This window comes from Argiope bruennichi, chromosome 10 (assembly GCF_947563725.1).
Source record: "Argiope bruennichi chromosome 10, qqArgBrue1.1, whole genome shotgun sequence".
Lineage (NCBI taxonomy): Eukaryota > Metazoa > Arthropoda > Arachnida > Araneae > Araneidae > Argiope > Argiope bruennichi.
This window is the reverse complement of record NC_079160.1, coordinates 114,681,668-114,698,525: the sequence shown is the minus strand read 5'-3', so window position 1 is coordinate 114,698,525 and position 16,858 is coordinate 114,681,668. Positions and strand designations below refer to the sequence as shown.

Below are 16,858 nucleotides of genomic sequence, written 5' to 3'. Positions count from 1 at the left end.
AAATACTCAACAAAAGAAGATATCCAGAAAAATAGTAGCTTCAATTAATATGCTGGTTGATACTTCTTTGTTGCTCAAAAGCCCTTTTTAAAATGATTTCAAATGTTATTCTCAGAAATTCCTCAAAGGAAGATAAATTTTTGTAAGTTTTCTAAATTATTATATCAAATTTATATATATGGGTATTTGATTACTAACATTTTTAAATAAAGCATTTAAAAATTAAAAAAAAATAAGGTTAACCTTTATTTCACTTTAAATATAAGAAAAAAAAAAAAACATAACCATACTTTCCTAACTTACATCATCAATATAGACACATTAATTTTACTGTCATTTTTCAGGAAGTCTCATTAAATATTTAAGAAACCAAAAAATCAACCCTATTTTTAAAGTTTGAATTATAAAACATTTTATTTATAAAATACTTTTTTGATTAACTTTCAAAATACGTTGGTAATAGTTGTAAATGATAAAATATTTTTAACATTTTTGATTTTCTAAACACGAAAAAATTGCTCCTGACTTAAGCGCTCCTGCTCCTGACGTAAGCGCATAGCGAGAGAACGATCATGAACCATAGTGAATATTACTTATTTTCTCCAGTAAAATCGAAGCATGCGCAGAGACACTCATTTCTGTTCAGAAAATTTCTAAGTCCGTTAACATTGTATGATCGTTCTTTCGCTATCCGCTTCTCAACGCCCATCCCGGTTCAGTTGAATCGTTATAAAAATGTAAAACAGTTAAGTAAGCTTTAATCAAATTCTCATTATAAGAAATGCGTTTTTATTTTTAAAAACGTATGTTGCATTGTATTCAAGGTTCTGCTGTTTTTTATATTTTTTATGTCTTGCTTTTTTATACATCTTGAAATTTAAATTGAATTCTAAAAGCTTGTACTCATTCACCCAAGTTTGAAAGATTTCATTTATCTGTCAGGATGTTATCTGTTTGAAAGTTTTCATTTATCTGTTTGTAGACTTAGAAGATTTTAGCATTTTTAATATTTTATGGTTATGTATGCTAGTAAAGATTTGATTTTTTATTTTTTTCAACTACTGAAACAAATGTGTAAACTAAAAAAAAAAAAAAAAAATTATTTGAATGCTATATTAAATGTGTAATATATGGGACGCAGCAAAATGCAGTCTTCTTGAAACTGTAAATTTCAAGTTGCTCAATTTTTGTTATTATTTGGCACTATGATTTTTGTCTTACTAGAAAATGGAACCATTCTGTATCGTCTTGTTTTCAAAAATTTCACCAACAATTAGATCTTACAATATTAAATCTAAAATAAAAATAGAGGAGAAAACTATTAAATATCCAATTTCACTCTTTCTGTAAGGAATTATACTATTTGTTCTTGAGATAACTATGTACAAGTCAATTTTAAGGCCTACTCCATATTTGAAGTCTCACAAAATAAATTAACTTTGATTTCCAATATTTTTTAATGTAAAAGATGTTTTGAGCTTTCTATATCCTCTACCATTTAAATACTATATTCAAGGGAGATAATGATCACAAATTCATACAGACAGTTTTCTCAATGAGTCACTTGTATTCATTTTTTTTTTTTTTTTTTTTTTGCTTTTTTGTGATGATATACAAAAATCCATGATCAAATAATAAGGATTGTACTTGAAGTACCACCTTATTTTCTAAGCGTTTTAATTCTTAATGTGATGAATATGTTTGTGGCAGATATTTAATATAACAAATATATATTTGCAAAAGAACGTGCAACTTTAAATTATAAAAAGTATATTCCCCATGCTCTAAAATTTATATCTGATTATCAAAACATTTTTTTTAATGAAAGTTGTGTTTATTTTTTTACTGTATTATATTTTTCAGATTAAGAAATAAAAGCAAAAAACAAAAAAGAAAGGAAATATTTTTACATTTTATTGTTAATAATTTGTATAGAAAGGGTATCAGTAAAACTTAAGAGCATTTAATTGAATAGTTTTATTTTCTCTCCCTATTTGCACTTCTTATTTCTTCTCTCTTCCCTTAAATTCTTCTTGGATTTACTGGAAAATAGATTGCTTCGTTCATGAAAGCTTTATTTTCATATAAATAATACAGATATTGCTGTAATTCATAAAAAACAATTAATTATTTTATACAATATAGGTCATTTCAATTTATCTTTAGTAAAGATGAAAAGTAACATGTTACTCTAAATGAATGAAGCAAAGCACTTTTTCTTTTATAAATTGTATTTTATTTGTTAAATGCCCTAAAGTTGCAGTTCAGAGTGTCATATTTCGAAAAGATAATGTTTTTTTAAGTAGCCTTTCATATATTTCATAATGAATTTTAGCATTTTTAAATATTTCATCAATATATTGAAACTTACTTGTAAATTTAATGACTTGTATTCCAGTGTCCTGATATTGGAAAATGATAATTTGACAGAAAGAAGATCATTTTGCATTTCTAATTTGTGCATTGTTTGAATTACGTTTCTTTTACTATTATAAAACCTTTTTTCTCCTTTGGTAATAAATTCTTTGAAGACTTCTCAGATTATGATAAATGCCTTCTATTAGAATATGAAATTAGAATTTCTAAGTTTATCTTATTTTCTTTTCATCATTATCATTACTTTAAGTGACCTTGTTGAAGTTTTAATTATCATGGGATATGAATACCGAGGTATTTCTTTTTATCTTTACTTTATATGGTATAGTTGAAATTTTATGCTATATATGTTTCAAATTACTGTACTAAAGGAATAATTGCTCCTTTATATTCTGAAATATTGCTCTACATTACCTTATACTGTTTCTTTTTTTAGTACACTTTTAAATAGCTTAAACTATGAAGGTGTGTGATTGTGATCTTTTGAATTTGTTCTTTCTTTCAATGAGTAACACGATACACAGGCCAGCTGCTAGGAATGGGTATCTTACAGAATGTTTTTAATATATTAGATGAATTTCATGGGTATTATAGTCTTTATTTCATACCATTTATCCAATAGTGAAACATCCAGCTGTTTTATTTTTTTATATTATTAATATTTTGAAAATTGTATATTTCATTCATATTGCATCATTTATTTTCTATTGACATTATGTAACCTTCTATCTTTATTTAATTTTTGTTCAGCTATAGAGATGATTAATGTTTTGATCTCAAGAAAACTAGTACTATAAGTACTTACTAATAAAAAATTTTACTACCTTTTTTTTTTGTATTCTGTAAATATACCCTGTTATATGCAAACTGAATTCACTGACTTAATGATAAGTAACACTTGCTGTTGAAAAGTGGTGTTGAGAAACATTAACATATTTAGAGAGAAAATAAAAAGTTAGTGTTCCATTGTATCAAAAAGTTTGAACTTCATTTGATAATAAATCAATGTAACAAAATAGTTTAGATTCTTATTAATGAATTATGTAGGATTGGAAATTTGTTGGAAGAAATACGATATTCTGCCTGTAAACTTTGTATAAACTGTATTAACAGATGCTTGCTTTCTTTTTGTAATTTTGAAGCATGTTCATAAGTTGGTGCATTTCCTTGATATATTTCATGAGTTCTGGCTCTTCCACCATTATTTAAAAAATATCATAGTTCAATACACTAGGTATATTGATAACCTGCTAAGATCAGAAATTTTGCAAATAATAGTTTTAAGACATTAATATTGACAAATTAGTGTTAAATTTGGGAATAAAAAATGTGTGTTTGTGTTCATTTTCTTATGTAAATTAGATAAATGTGTAAAAATCTTTTTTTTTTTTTTTTGTATTTAAAGAATAAAATATTTTAAAAGAATTTTCCTGATTACTTTTATTTGTTGTGAAATAACTGTTTTGTAAATTAAGTTAATAGCTTATATCATTCCATGCAGCTGCTGTTACTTTTCATAATATAAAAGGAATATGTTGATTGTTGGTAGATATTTTAGAAGGTACTATTATTACATTAAATTATGTGTGAAGTTTTGAAGATCCAATTGATAACTTTGCATATTTATAATTTGTGAGCCTTTAATTATTAATATTAAATTGAATCATTCATTAATTAAACAGTGTGCAAATTATTTATACTAAATCATTTCTTGTACTCATGATCAAAGCATGGATTGATGCAAGAGCGGTGAGAAAGTTGCCATTTACAGTCATAATGTTTTAATGAAATTAAAATATTTTAAATTTCATCAAAATTAAAAATGCTCAGATGTGTATAAATTCAAAAAATTATGAATTTTTTTATTTAAACTGCCGTTTGAATGTCATTTAAATTTTATTATAAAATAATTTTCTTAATTACATTTGCATCAGACATCTTTTACATTACATCTTTTAAGATTCAATAAAAAAAATTCAGTATAAGAGAATGAAAAACAAATATTATTGTAAATATAATATATAAATTGAACAAATATTTATGTAATGATTTTGTTTTTATGTCTGACATTCTAATTCAAAGAGAATTGAAATATGTGGAACACACATAAGCACTCTACCAAATATTCTTTTGAAAAAATATTCAAGAATATGTACACGAATTGTGCTTCTCAAATTAGAGGAATGTATTATGTTAACAACAATATATTCTTGAAAGCCTAAGCCATTGTTGGAAATAAAAATGAATAATAATAATATTCATCAAGTCTAAAAAAAAAATCTATATTATTGAAGATCTCATAAAAATTCTGCAGATCTTGCTCATTAAACAAATAAGTAAAGAATTCTTTTAATTATTTATTTGGTTTTGAACATCTCTATTTCTTTGTACACTTTTAACTTTACTAACTGGTGCCTTACATACCTTAGGGGGAGTATATTGTAAATATGTAGAATTATTTAAATCATTAAAAATATTAAAATATGTACAATCTTAATTATTTTGGAAGAAATTCCAGAAGAAGGCAAAGGAACTTGCGTTCTTGAAACAATTGTTTTGTTATGTTTGAGTGAAATTACATAAAAAAATTTGTTTAGAAATAAAGAAAATATTTTTTTCGATATATTTCTGCTTAATTATCTTTTAATACTTGTTTATAATTTTAGCATTGTTCAATTTGAGAAATGGTTTCATTGTTGGGTTCTTACTAAATGAGCCATTTTTAATTAATTCTTATGTTATTATTTATTATTTTTTCTAGATCTGTTGCTCACTGATACATTATTAAAAAGATTGCATGTAAGAGCTTTATGTGAAAGAATGTGACCTCTCTTTGATTTGTTGAGTAAGTTATATTCTTTACTCACTGTAAATTATTTTCAGCTGTATTATTAATATAATTTTTTATATAAATAAAATCTTTTCCTTAAAGGAACAACAAATAATGAAAATATTTTTAATAAATTTGTATTTATTTTATTTTTCATGTATGATTGATTTATTGAGTATTCCATATATGATTGTTTCTGAGTTACTGAGGAAAGACATGTAGCAGAAAGCAAATGATTAAGAATTAAAGTAGTTATGAAAATAAAATTAATTTGATAAAAATTTGCTATCGACTTTATAGGCTCAGAGACCGAGTTGATAAATTGAAATTTATACTGTAAAAGAATCACTTTTTAAATTTCCTTCATCTAATTCTGCATTTTGGAATAATCTTGTTAGCATTATGGTGGGCAGATGGACAGACTTTCCATAGATAAATTTCTGACAAAATATGATTGAAATCAACATTAAATAAGTTGCAAGCGCCATACAGAATTTCATCTTTCTAGCATACAGCACTCTTGAGATATCTAGTTCAGGTAGATTTATCTCATTGAAAGAATTATTTTTGGCTTTATAGAGGTTTGAAAGATGACAAAATCTTGAAATTGAATTTGATGATTTGAGTACTCTTTCTATAAAAATGAATAATTGTATGCTATTATATATAAAAACATCTTAATTTGTATATGAGCTCTCGAACTCTCTCTGTGTTGTTGTTGTTGTGTTATCTTACACTCAAACAAGTGTATACGCAGAATTCCTCTGGAGGATTTTGCTCCAAATTTTACAGAAATCTACAAATTCAGTTTAAAGACCATATATCAAATTTCATCCATTAAGACAAAAATATTTTTGAGTTAACTCTATCACAGACAGATGGACATTTTCTATAAAAGCATTTATTGAACCCAGGAGCATCTAAAACGTGGATATTCATCAAAATTTTGAGCTCAAATTTTTTGACAATCAAAATACCTTCTCTTTGCTTTGTATATGAAAAAGTAAAAATGGAACAATGACAAAAAGTGGTTCACTGTTTTTAAAAATTATTAATTAAATGTATCAGAAATTTTCACTCTTATATATTTAATTTATAATTTTTCTAGCTCTCTCTGCATTGATATTTTTTTCCAAGCTTCTGAGAATATATATATATAATATACTCAAGATTTGAAAATGTTGGAGAAAAAAAAAATATCTGAGGTGCAAATTTATGGGAAGTCTGAGCTGTTGATTAATATTGTTTCCAGTTGGATTTCTCGTCTTCTACGGCTGGTCCTTTTTCCTGTTTGCACAACTAAAGAAAGTTTGAAATTTTTTTTTTCTTTGAAAAATGTAACACCATTTGTAATTAGTTTTAACTGCGTAAAACAACAGTTTTCGATTCTTCTTACAGGCGAATGCTGTTAGTTTTTGCTAAATTTTTTGTTTTGCTACAAGCAAAGAAGCCCATTTTCCTTTAAAATGTCAAAAAAAAAAATGCTTTTAAAACACAAGAATTTCAACTATAATTCCTTTATAATCATGAATTTCAAAATTATGAAATATTGGCATCTTTCAACAGAAACAGTTTTAGTTTCCAATATTATCTTTATTTGGAAGATTTCATAAAGTTTTCTGTATGAACATGGTGAGCTAAGTTTCTTTCTGTTTCTTGTTAATTAATATTTCATTGAACAATTTAATTTTCCCACTTATATGAGCAGTGAAGGGAGAGTAGAAAACAAAGTCTCATGCAGAAGGGAAAGTTTGCAGTTATTGAAGAATTAGTCATAACTTTTTTGAATAAAACAATATAATAACATCAATTGATATTTCAATGTCTTAAATGCTATTTTCTATAAGTTTTAATTTTATTGATATATTTCAAATTATTGTTCTTATCTAATTATGGATAGTTAAATTTGAATTCATTTTATATCAATTATTCAAAAGAGTCATTCAAATTATCGATTTAAGTATAATATTTCCATGCTTTTGCAATGAAAAACTATTACAAAAAAAAAAAAAAAAAAAGAATAAAAAATAATAATTTTCCAAGTATAGAATTGTATGACGACGAAAATATTTTGTGTGTATTATATCGGTAGGAGTTCGATTCTATCAGAATAACATAGAAGCTGCAGAAAGTCTATGGAATGAAATATTCTAGTTGGCGGTTTATGCTGATCATTAGATATAATATGAATTTTCGCTCAATGTGATTACATTTTGCATTGCAATATAGAATGTAAAATTAATAGATTAATAGGCATTTGAAAATGAAATGAGTTAAATGTTATTGGAGTGAAAAGTTTTATTTTTTGATGACACTTATAAATGACTGATTTTCAAACGAAAAACAAAATGTAATAAACATAGTGTGCGAAGTTGATTACGATATTAACCCTCCAAGTGGAAACCCCGTCAAAAGACGGAATCTTTTCTCCCTTAAAAATGGCGGGCCCGTCTATAGACGGAAACAAGACAAAAAAAAAAAAAAAAAAAAACCCTTAAAACTGTCGCTGCCCGTATTTTTACAGGTTGCTGTTTTTCTCTTCCCCCAATCTCAAGCTGTGAGATAATGAGAGGGGAATGTGAGATAAGGAAAAGTGAATCGTTATCAATTGACGATATGATTGACGTCTTCCTGCTCCCGCCCTTTTAAACGCTACGTTCTGAGCCTCTACTTTTGAGATTTTGATAGTAAATACGTATCCAAAATGAGTTTTAAATAAAGGGAATAAAATTGAATGTATGAAAATATATACTTGGAATAAATATACGTATTACCTTGTACTTATAATAAAGCTCAGTGTGTGTGTGTGTGTGTGTGTGTGCGTGTATGTGTTAGCGCTCTACAGACCAGGTCATTTGACATACAGCTATCAAATTTGGTACATGTATACCTTAGAGGTCGGGAATGTGCACCTGGGGTCCCTTTTTTTGAAATTTTAATTATTAATTAAAAACTAACTTTCCCGCCAAAAAAATCTTCTATTTTCCCCACCGCCAACTTTTCCGCCAAAAAAAATCTTCCATTTTCCCCACCGCCAAATGAATAAGGCTTCAGTTTCTTTTTTCTCCCAACAGTAATGAGGCTAGGGTTAACATTTTTCAGCGGATTATTTTAAGCGATTCTGTTTATTTTCTTAATGTTTTATGCATTTAAAATTAAAAATTGTTAATTAATACATGTTGCAGATTCATTCTGAAATACTTTTGAATTAAAATAACACAGAATAAAGGAAATTAAAAATGTATAATCTGCATAACGTTACCCCAACTGGCGTAGAAAAATTCACGCATTTGCGTTACCTAACTGGCGAAGAAAATTCACGCATGCGCATTGTTCTGATTGTTGTCATGACAACCATTATCAACGGATGATTTAAATTATTTTAGGTTAGTTGCATGCTTTTGTAAGTAAATTGTATTTATGTTAGTTATATATTTTTTGTATATGCTTATAGTTTTAAGTACATCGTTTTTTAAGTAGTTTTTTTAAACCTGTTTTAGACCGATTATTTTAAACGATTCATTTTATTTTCTTAGTGTTTAATGCATTTAAAATGAAACATTGTTCATTAATCGATCTGTTCATGATGAATCTGAGAAAATTTTATTGACAAATTCTTGAGATATTACATAAATTAAGAAAGATATTCTTTAGTGCCCATAAAGTTTAAACGCTCAGTGACTCTATTATCAGTAATCATATTATTAAAAAAAATGCTTTGTTTCAGTAACAAATATTATTATATTAATTGCAGATTAATCATTTACAATTTACTTTAAATCATAAATTCTACGAGGGGTAACAGAAAATTAGTGAGATACATATCACGTTATGACTGAAGGCCTTTATAATATTATGAGTGAATTATATGACTATCAAAATTTGAAGTTTTAAAATATTTTGCTGAAGAATCTATTAAAGTTGGAATTGCATAAAATATTTAATTATTAAAATTTAACGAACATTAAGATTGGCGAACCGGCTGGTTGCCAAAGGCGGCTAGTTAATAATAATTTGATCAATAAGATCTTAAAGCTTTCTAGTACAAGAAAATAGTTTATCTAAAAAATAAATAAAAAAATATTTAATTAAAATTTACAAGTTTCTCTTTTATAGCGTGCTTTTATTTAAGGATTGCTTATGCAATTTATTTTTGAAAATAAGACACTAAACTTATGTACAGAATTTACTTAATGAACGAAACTTTTTAATTTTTAGTGAAATATTTTTTTTAGTTTTCATTAATAAGTGCATTTAAAAACGGGGAGATATATAGAACCAATATATTAAAGTGGGATTTTTCGGTAAGATTAGCATTCGTTATAATAAATCATATATTTTTATAACGTAATAATCTATATATGGAAATTGAATATTTGTTTAATTCTTTAAACCGTATAGAATTTCACTCTCCTTGAATTCGAACAAAAATGTAAACATTGTAGAGATATAAGTTTCGTTGCTTTTATATTTTTCTCTGGTTTTTAATAATATTTTCAAAGTTCATATAAGCGCAGTTTTTACAGGTTCTGTTTTTTTATTGAAATTTTAATCTTATTTCACTGCTCAATCTCATATACATCGAGCGGTTTTGTTAACGTTAAACTGGATTCTACTGACATTTTGACTTATACTTTGAATGTTGAATAATTTAATCCGGGTGAAAGCGAATGAATAAGTGAGTTAAAAGTGAGCATTGTTTTTAATTTAATTAAAGTTAAATAATTATACTATGTATTTTTTTTTAAATTGTTGCCATTTTTTAACTCCTTAATCTAATTTTATCTCTTATCTTAGCATTTAAAATAGTTTTAATGCGTACAACTGACATTTAGTTTGTGACAAAATGTTTTTAGAATTGAGATTGACCTAGGAAAAGATATTCACCTATTAGATAAATTTAATCTGATTTATTAATTAATTTTGTCAATTAATAATTAAGAAACAATTCAAGATGCATCATTTTATCTGAGATAAACAAATGAAGCCTCTTTGTCTTACAGAAAAATTCGTAAGAATTGTAATAAAAGACTTCTAAACGCAAATGCAAACACAAACGCAATTCGAATTCTTATTTTTCTCAAAATTAAAAACGTAACAGCAGTTTCAAAAACAAAAAATGAAGAGTTGAGTTGATCCAGCTATATAGAGAGAGTTGAGTTGTTACAAAATATAATGTGAGTATCTCGTGTATAAGCAATAACTGTTTAACGTCACAGCTGAATTATCTTTTACAGAATTTATGCCAACTTACATAACTTTATTCAAAGATTAATGAATTTGGTGATGAGCGTAATTCCCATGCCCTTAGAAAGGGTAAATTGAAATTTTAAAGAAATGAGTTCCATTATCCAAGTATGTAGTTGCTGATTTTGGTAATTCTATTTCAAACTGTGAGGTCTGAAGATCAGCAAAACATACAGACAAATAATGACGCACACACTCATCCATCTTGATTATTAACAGAGACGAATGTTTGTGCGTTTTGGCACTCTATTAGAGCTTACATATTAGAGATGGAATATACATCTTAGAAAAGGAAACTGCCCATTGTAGATACCATTTTTTTACTTCTGAAAATTTAAAAAAATTATTAATTAAAAATTAAATGAGATTTTGACGAGTTTTTTATTACAATTTTCACAATTATTACTGTATGAAAAGGATTTTTTTTTTGTATCATCTTAAAATTCAAAATATTATTTTTTCAATGATTTATTTGTTTTGTATTTCATTTTTTAACAATTTATTTGTAATAAATTCAAGAGCATATATTAAGCCGTTTTAACAGCAGCAGAATATTTGACTGTTATAAAATAATTCAAGCCGTTTACATCATTGCTACACATATTTGATCATGGACATTTTTTTTCCTATTGTTTAAGATGAAGTTACGAAGACATGGCTTATATTTCCATAATTAGTAAATTTCTGTTAAATCTTGCATTTAATATACCTTTAGATATTTTTTTTTTTTTTTTTGTAATTGAACTAAAGTTTAATTTTACAACTAAGCAGCGAAGAAAATTTTTAAACGTTGCATTCCTTCTTAAAATATTTTGCTATCCTGTAATATAATAAAAATGTAGAATATATGATTGTTTTTATCACTTGAAAATTACATTATTATTATAATAAACTGAATTGCAGTTGAATCAGAAAATTTTTCACTGGATAAGATATATGATAGATCATCTGAAACATTTCAAAAATTAAAAAGAAATATTCAGTAGTATACATAAAATTTTATTGCTGAATGATTCTATTCTCCGAATTTAGTAATTCAATAAGCCTAATTGGTTTCAACAAAAAAAGTTTTGCATTAATTGAAGTTTATTAACTCCCGTTTTAAATTAAGGATTTACGGTCGTGCAGCTGACAGGAAATTCAAAAATTATGTAGTATAGAATGGTGCTTGGTGTCTGAAACAATAGGAGTTATACGATTATCAAAACTTAAAATTCCAAGAAGTTTTGCTGAAGAAACCATTTAATTTAACATTTTATATTGACCAGCAATCTCGGCACATGTGTTGGTCACCAAAAGCAGCTAGGAAGAAACAAGTAAAAAAAGATCATTGCAGCTGCATTTGCAAAGATTTTAAATTCAGAAATTTTTTAATGATTCGTTTACTCCAAGATATATCGTTATCCGATTGCAAAATAGTGAGAGCTTTGATTCTAACCCGAATAACTTAAAGTTGAATTTTTTTTTAATTGTAATTTATTTTAAAATGGTTCTTAATATTCTGTGGGAGCTTTCTTTAGAAGCATGCGAAAAATTTCAGTTGCAAATGGTTAATTATAATCTAAATAACCTGTATTATTTAAATTATTTTCCAGGCCAAATTTGTATCAGGGATATTACAAAGAAATATTTTGACAATTACTTTTATTTGTTGCAGTCATAAGGTGCATCAGCTGCATAATCCAGTTATTTCAGCATTACTGAATTATTGTAAAATATATTTAAGTACAAAATTTTAATCATGCAGATAAACACTAAAAATCGATATCTCGGAAATTGAAATATCATATGAAATTCCATAATTATATAATTATTTTCTAAATATTGAAGAAGCAAAATTTTAATTTGATGTTATTTATCGCAATTAATGTTTTAAATGCACATTTTAAAATATTAAAATACATTGGCAATGCGCTGAAAGGAATTTTTTTTCAAGAATTAAATCGCTTGTACGTAATTTCGAGAAATAATTTCACGATAAGAGGGGATAAAAAATTTTGAGAAACATATTACAGTGAAAAAAAAATATTGCACGAACACTTTCAATTTATAAAAATTAGATACTTATCAAATTAAACATAACATTATTCCTAACGCAAATTTTATACGGTGTTTTATGAAATAATCGAAAAACCTCTAAAAAACAATCACACTTTCTGTATTTTCAATCTATGTTATTGTCACTTTCTTCCTAACCACTAAAAGAAAAATGCTCTTAAAAATCGAAAGACAGAGATAAGCAACACCTGCCATTCACACCATGTGGTCTGCTAATGACTGACACCATGTAGAGCTGAACTGACCGCAAAAGGGGAAAGCAATCCCTCTGTCCAAACACTGACACTTTTAGGAATAAGCCTGTTATTGAGACGTGCCACTTTCGGTAAGTATAACAATCTGAACGCCGCCGACAGGAGGGTTAAAAGTTTAGGGTGCTTACATCAACCCAAATCTTCATTTTAGCGCGGATGATGTGAAATTTTTTATATAACAAAAATGAAATCTTATTCGCAAATAAGATAAATAATGAATATTGAATATAAACAATAAATAAATATTATTTTGCAAAATTTTTGTGAAATTATTTGTATTACATATGTAATGTGCAATTTGCATTGCCATGCATATCCATAATCATTTGATTTTAAAAGAGGGAACTTCCGGGACATAAAAATAAATTCCGCAAATAATTTATGAATTTCCTTTTTGATGTATTTTCACTTAGGGATGAAGTGGCAATCTTGGAGTTGTATTCGATTTCAGATTTCAGACTAGATTGCTTCTAAAGTTAGCCATGTGCACAGATCTGAATGTATGTAAAATTCGTTGTGATGTAGCATGAAGATTTAGAGCAGGATATTTTAACTTGGGTATTGCCCTTTTTATCTCTCGGAGACATGAATGAATCAGTTCAGTCTCAAAATAGCAATCATGTTTCTCGAAAGTCAGACTTATTTCACATAACTCACTTGAGTGGGAAAATTAATAGATCCTTCAAAAATCTTTTATGATGTTCGTATTTATATAATATAATGCTGACAAATTTAAGATGAGAGTCCCCACCCGCCCTAATTAATTCCTTGAATATCTCTAGACAAAAAATAAATAAATAAATACTATACATACTCTTTTATGGGTTTTCAAGGGACCACTTCAAATGACGTACTATGAAATCATGGTTCAAAGTGCTTTCTCTATTTATATAGTATACATATAGCATGGTTAGAATGCAAACTTCCTCTAGCTGTGTAGTGTAATGGGTGTAATATTTAAGAAGATAGTGATAAGTTTAGTTGATTAATTTGCTTATTTTAAATATTATTATTTAAAATTATTTAATGTAACACCGCATTAATTTTTTTGTTTGTTTCTTTAGATTCCAAAATTGCGTTGTCACGAATCTAATGCCTTGCTAATGAGAAAAGCTGATAAATCATCATATTTTTCGCAATAAAATTGGCTACAATAAGAAAGGATTGACTTTTGAAAGATCCACAATCCGAACTTGCAACATACAACTTATCTCGATGGAATCGAGAATCATGAAATAATAAATTCCCTAATGCAACTGTTTTGAAAATTTTAATTAAGCTATAATTTTTATTATTTATTAGTGCATATGGGTGAGTATTGTTACTCACATATACAAAGAAATTTTATTCTTATGACCCATGCTATAAAACATTCTTCCAAAAATTACATTCAAAATTTTCTTTTTTGATTAAAATAATGAAGAAACATCATTTTTGACATATATGGACAACGGCATTTAAATTGTGTCCATCACGGAAATTTTATTGGCAAACTGGAATTAAAGAGTTGTCTCGTGCTTGTGTTATACAGAAAAAAATGTTTCACAAACAGAATTTTTTCGTTGCCCACTTAATGAAAAAACCATATGGTTGAAAATTTTGCGATATTTTCTCAGCTTCCGAATTTAAGAAAAGTTTACTGGTGCATACTAAAGAGAAAACACATACATGTGACATTTGTGGCAAAGAAATTTTTCAACGGTCACATTAAAAAATTCATTTAATGTCGCATAGGAACGAGGAATCCTACCCTTGCAACTTCTGCAACAAAGTCTTTTCTATGATTTCCAAATTCAAAAGACATTTACGGACGCATACACAAGAGAAACTGTTTGCATGCGAGTTTTGCAAGAAAGCCTTTTCAAGGAATGAGCTTCTAAAACTACACTTGCGTCTGCATACGGGAGAGAAACCGTATACATGTGAATTTTGTTGCAAATCCTTTTCGGATAGGACGCATTTCAAAACACATTTACGGACGCATACGGGAGAGAAACCATATACATGCGAGTTTTGCGACAAAGCCTTTAGCAGGAAGGGGCATTTAAAAGTACACTGGCGTCTGCATACAGGAGAGAAACCGTATACCTGTGGCATTTGTAGCAAACAATTTTCGAATAATGGCAGTTTCAAAAGACATTTACGTACACATACCGGAGAGAAACCATATACATGTGAGTTTTGTAACAAACCCTTTTCGGATAACAAGAATTTGAAAAGACATTTACGGACGCATAAACAAGAGGGACTGTTTACTTGCGAGTTTTGCAAGAAAGCTTTTTCCCAGAACGGGCATTTAAAAGTACATTTGCGTCTGCATACGGGAGAGAAACCGTATGCATGTGAATTTTGTTGCAAATCCTTTTCAGATATGACGTGTTTCAAAACACATTTACTCACGCATACGGGAGAGAAACCATATACATGTGAGTTTTGCGACAAAGCCTTTAGCAGGAAGGGGCATTTAAAAGTACACTGGCGTCTGCATACAGGAGAGAAACCGTATACCTGTGGTATTTGTAGCAAACCCTTTACGGATAAGAGGTATTTTAAAAGACATTTAGATACGCATACAGGAGAGGAACCGTACACATGTGAATTTCGTAACGAACCTTTTTCGGATAAGGGGAGTTTCAAAATACATTTACGAGCACATACACAAGAGAAACTGTATACATGCGAGTTCTGCAAAAAAGCCTTTTCCCGGAACTGGAGTTTAAAAGTCCATTTGCGTCTGCATACGGGACAGAAACCGTATACCTGTGACATTTGTGACAAATCCTTTTCGGTTAAGGGGAATTTCAAAAGACATTTACTGACGCATGCGGGCGAGAAGCCATATTCATGTGAATTTTATAACAAATCCTTTTCGGATCAGGGGACTTTGTAAAGTCATTTATGTAAGCATACGGGGGAGAAACGAGATTCATGTGAATTTTGTGACAAACTCTTTTCGAATAATGGGAATTTCAAAAAAACATTTACGTACGCATACGAGAGAGAAACCATATATATGTGATTTTTGTAATAAACCCTTTTCGGATAATTGGAGTTTGAAAAGACACTTACGTACGCATACTTGAGAGAAAACGTAGACATGTGAATTTTTAATAAGACATATTCTCAGCAGTCATATTTAAAAACTCATTTACGGACGCATACGAATGATAAATTCCATGTTTGGAAATTTTGTAACAAAGCCTTTACCGCATCTAGTTTAAATTTATATTTGCGGATACATATGATAAAGAAACCGTATGTTTATGAAATTTGCAGTGAAGGGTTTTCTGAGCGGCATGGATTAAACTTGCATTTCATGATCCATTTGGAAAAGAAACAGTTTGCAGGCGACATTTGCAGTAAACCACTTTTTCAGCATTCTGATTTAAACATACATCTGAGGACGGATATGAATTTGAAACTTATGGATATGACATCTGTAAATATACATTTTCTTGTATATAAAATTTAACAGTTCACTTTCGAACCCATACGAAAAAGCATCCGTATATTCATGTGAATTTTTTAATATAAGATATTCTCATTCCATTTCTTTAATGCATTTGCCAAATATCATAGAAAATGAATGAATATACAGTTCTGATGTTGAACGCTTTTTAATGGGAGAACTTCACTTCATTTTAAAGAGAAAGACTTATAATAATGATTTTTTTTAGCAAGTTAATGATTCAGAAAACATGGGCGAAAAATAAATAAATAAAGGCTTTTTATTTTACTCAAATATATTGAAATAATCTCTTCTAGAAATTCTATTTTGTAGGACACAATGCATGCTCACTGTTATTATGCAGGGTAATTCGAATATTTAAATGAATATTTCAACCTTGCAGGGCTTTTGAAGTAAACGAAACAAAGTGAAATCTTGTTGTTCGTCCGAAATTATAAATAACAATTAAAAACTTAAGAAAGTAAATAACTGTTCATTAGAAGCACCTCCAAAAATATGAACAATATCAAGACGATACGATCACTCATCCCATACCCTTGCAGTTTCTCCGATATCACGCTTTGAGAGCCTGAAGATAAGCACGTTTTAAGTTTATGAACATCATTTTTTAACGGGGGGGGGGGG

At 27.9% G+C, this 16,858-nt stretch overlaps 1 protein-coding gene across 4 annotated transcripts; it reads left to right on the top strand.

Annotated features, from left to right (window-relative positions):
* Positions 1 to 661: 661 nt before the first annotated feature.
* On the top strand, positions 662 to 16,858 carry LOC129989313 (gastrula zinc finger protein xLCGF3.1-like). 4 transcript variants are annotated; one of them, XM_056097761.1, is made up of 3 exons: positions 662 to 750; positions 5,138 to 5,221; positions 13,830 to 16,858. In XM_056097761.1, the coding sequence occupies exon 3, from the start codon at positions 14,489 to 14,491 to the stop codon at positions 15,653 to 15,655; it is 1,167 nt and encodes a 388-aa protein (XP_055953736.1). In that variant the 5' UTR covers positions 662 to 750; positions 5,138 to 5,221; positions 13,830 to 14,488; the 3' UTR covers positions 15,656 to 16,858. The 4 variants fall into 4 exon arrangements, with proteins under 4 accessions (XP_055953736.1, XP_055953734.1, XP_055953737.1 ...); XM_056097759.1 differs by having other exon boundaries at positions 671 to 745; XM_056097762.1 differs by having other exon boundaries at positions 750 to 803.

Excerpts from the sequence above, each read along its gene's own strand:
- LOC129989313 (XM_056097761.1), top strand. The coding sequence starts at position 14,489 with ATGTCGCATAGGAACGAGGAATCCTACCCTTGCAACTTCTGCAACAAA.